General features: G+C 38.6%; 1 protein-coding gene across 1 annotated transcript; it reads right to left on the bottom strand.

Annotated features, from left to right (window-relative positions):
* Nucleotides 1-208: 208 nt before the first annotated feature.
* On the bottom strand, nt 209-1,895 carry ZBTB33 (zinc finger and BTB domain containing 33). The gene has a single exon (XM_065580591.1). The coding sequence runs from the start codon at nt 1,504-1,506 to the stop codon at nt 427-429; it is 1,080 nt and encodes a 359-aa protein (XP_065436663.1). The 5' UTR covers nt 1,507-1,895; the 3' UTR covers nt 209-426.
* Between the last annotated feature and the right edge of the window lie 6 nt (nt 1,896-1,901).

Genomic DNA, 1,901 nt, shown 5'->3' on the forward strand with positions numbered 1-1,901 from the left:
CATCTAAAGAGAATTCAGCATTAAAGTGCTAACATGAAAGAAAAAAAGTTTATGTAATAAATGTTTCAAGGTAGGGGAAATACCCCAATTTTAGAAGAAAAACAATGTTTCAAATTATTTAAGGAAACTGTACCTTGTCAAGCTATAACTTTCCTTTTTTTTTTTTTTTAATGAAAATTAATGAACTAGAAAAAACACTGACAGCTCCTTGGAAATATCTTATTCTGTATTCAAGTCAACTTTCAGATGAATTGCTACTACAAATGACTTGCAGCTACAAATAATCCATCTAAATGCTACCCTTTGATGACTTGGTAGAACAAGTAAACTTGTTTTCACTTTAACAATTTGTTTTACAATATTTTTAGTTCATTTGAAACAGTTGCACCTTTTCTATACTGAAGCTTTTTCAGCACTTAAAGCATTTCAGTAAGACTCTGGTATTACAAACTCAAATTCAGTACTACCCTCTGATAGATTTTGTTTAAAAATTGATTCACTTCCCTGCTGAATGAAAATATCATCCCAGGTCATTGGCTTGGTTGGAGGATTAGAAGTTGTTCCTTCAGCATCATCTTTTCCTGCACCAACACGATAAACAAGTCCATCCTCATTTATTACAGGTATACTGCTTGAACGATCAGTAATATATGCATATTGTCTGATCTGTAAAGACCTGCAAGGATGCAAACGATAAAGCTTGGTATCTCCAGAAGGGTCTTGACTATGAACTGATCTTATATGTGAAGCCATAACCTGATAATTGATGAAAGATTTCCCACATGTCAAGCATTGGTACCTTCGCTCACCAGTGTGGTGAATTTCATGTTTTGTACGGTATTCTGCAAGAGGGAAAACTTTCTCACAGTATCGACATGGATACTTCTTCTCCCAGGAATGAACGTTAAAGTGTCTCCGCAAACTTGTCAGACATACATAGGATCTCTTGCATACAATACAAATGTAGTAGACCCTTCCATCCACTATGAGCTCATAGTGATCATCATGTTTTAGCTTCATGCGTTTTCTGTTTGCAGGATCATCACCAGATGTTCTAGGCATCTCGTCAAGTTTGACTTCTCCTTCATCTGGATCATCTTTTACAGGAATTACTATGTCATATGTATCTTCACCAATATTTGCATAAACCTTACAACCTGTTGACAAGCCTTCTATTTCAGTAGCTGTATCTAAAGTTATGATCTTTTGACCTTCCATCACATGTTTTGATGCTACAGCCGCAGAAGGATCCTTGTTGCTTCCAGTAAGAACGTCTGATATTTTTATTTTAAACTCCCCAGGTTTGGAAGATGGTTCCTGTGGAAAAGTAACAACCTGTTTTTTCTGTACACCTGATCCTTCAAACTCCGCTACTTTGGGGGGAGAAGATTGCTGAACCAAAGAGCTGCTACTGACTGAACCTGGACTAGATGAGCTAATGATATCATCATCTTCCACATCCTCCTCCTCCTCCTCTTCTTCCTCATCAACAGCATTTGTTTCCATTTCAGCTAAAGACTCATTATTAGATGGCTGTTGGTTCTCCCCAAGCAAATTAACTGTAGGAGACACGTGTTGTTGATGTGAGGAACTGACACTTAGTGATGAATTAAGTTGAGACTGATTTAGCAAAATGATGTTGGGAGTCAAATGCTTTGGAGTTGAAGAGTCAAGTGATTCAGCACTAGTTTGTGTTTGGTTTGGACTTGGTTGGGTGGCAGAGGAAGTGAGTTTTTGAGTTGCTGCAATACTAGTTAGAGGGGGAGATCCACCAGTGCTACAGGACGTTTGGTCAGAAACCGCAGCAGGATTTGGGCAAGGCTGGCTCTGTGCCACCGCACCGGTCTCTGGAGAACGCTCTTTCGCGGGCACAATTTCAGAGCAAAAGATGACATCATCAT

Source organism: Chrysemys picta, unplaced genomic scaffold, assembly GCF_011386835.1.
Source record: "Chrysemys picta bellii isolate R12L10 unplaced genomic scaffold, ASM1138683v2 scaf5998, whole genome shotgun sequence".
NCBI lineage: Eukaryota > Metazoa > Chordata > Testudines > Emydidae > Chrysemys > Chrysemys picta.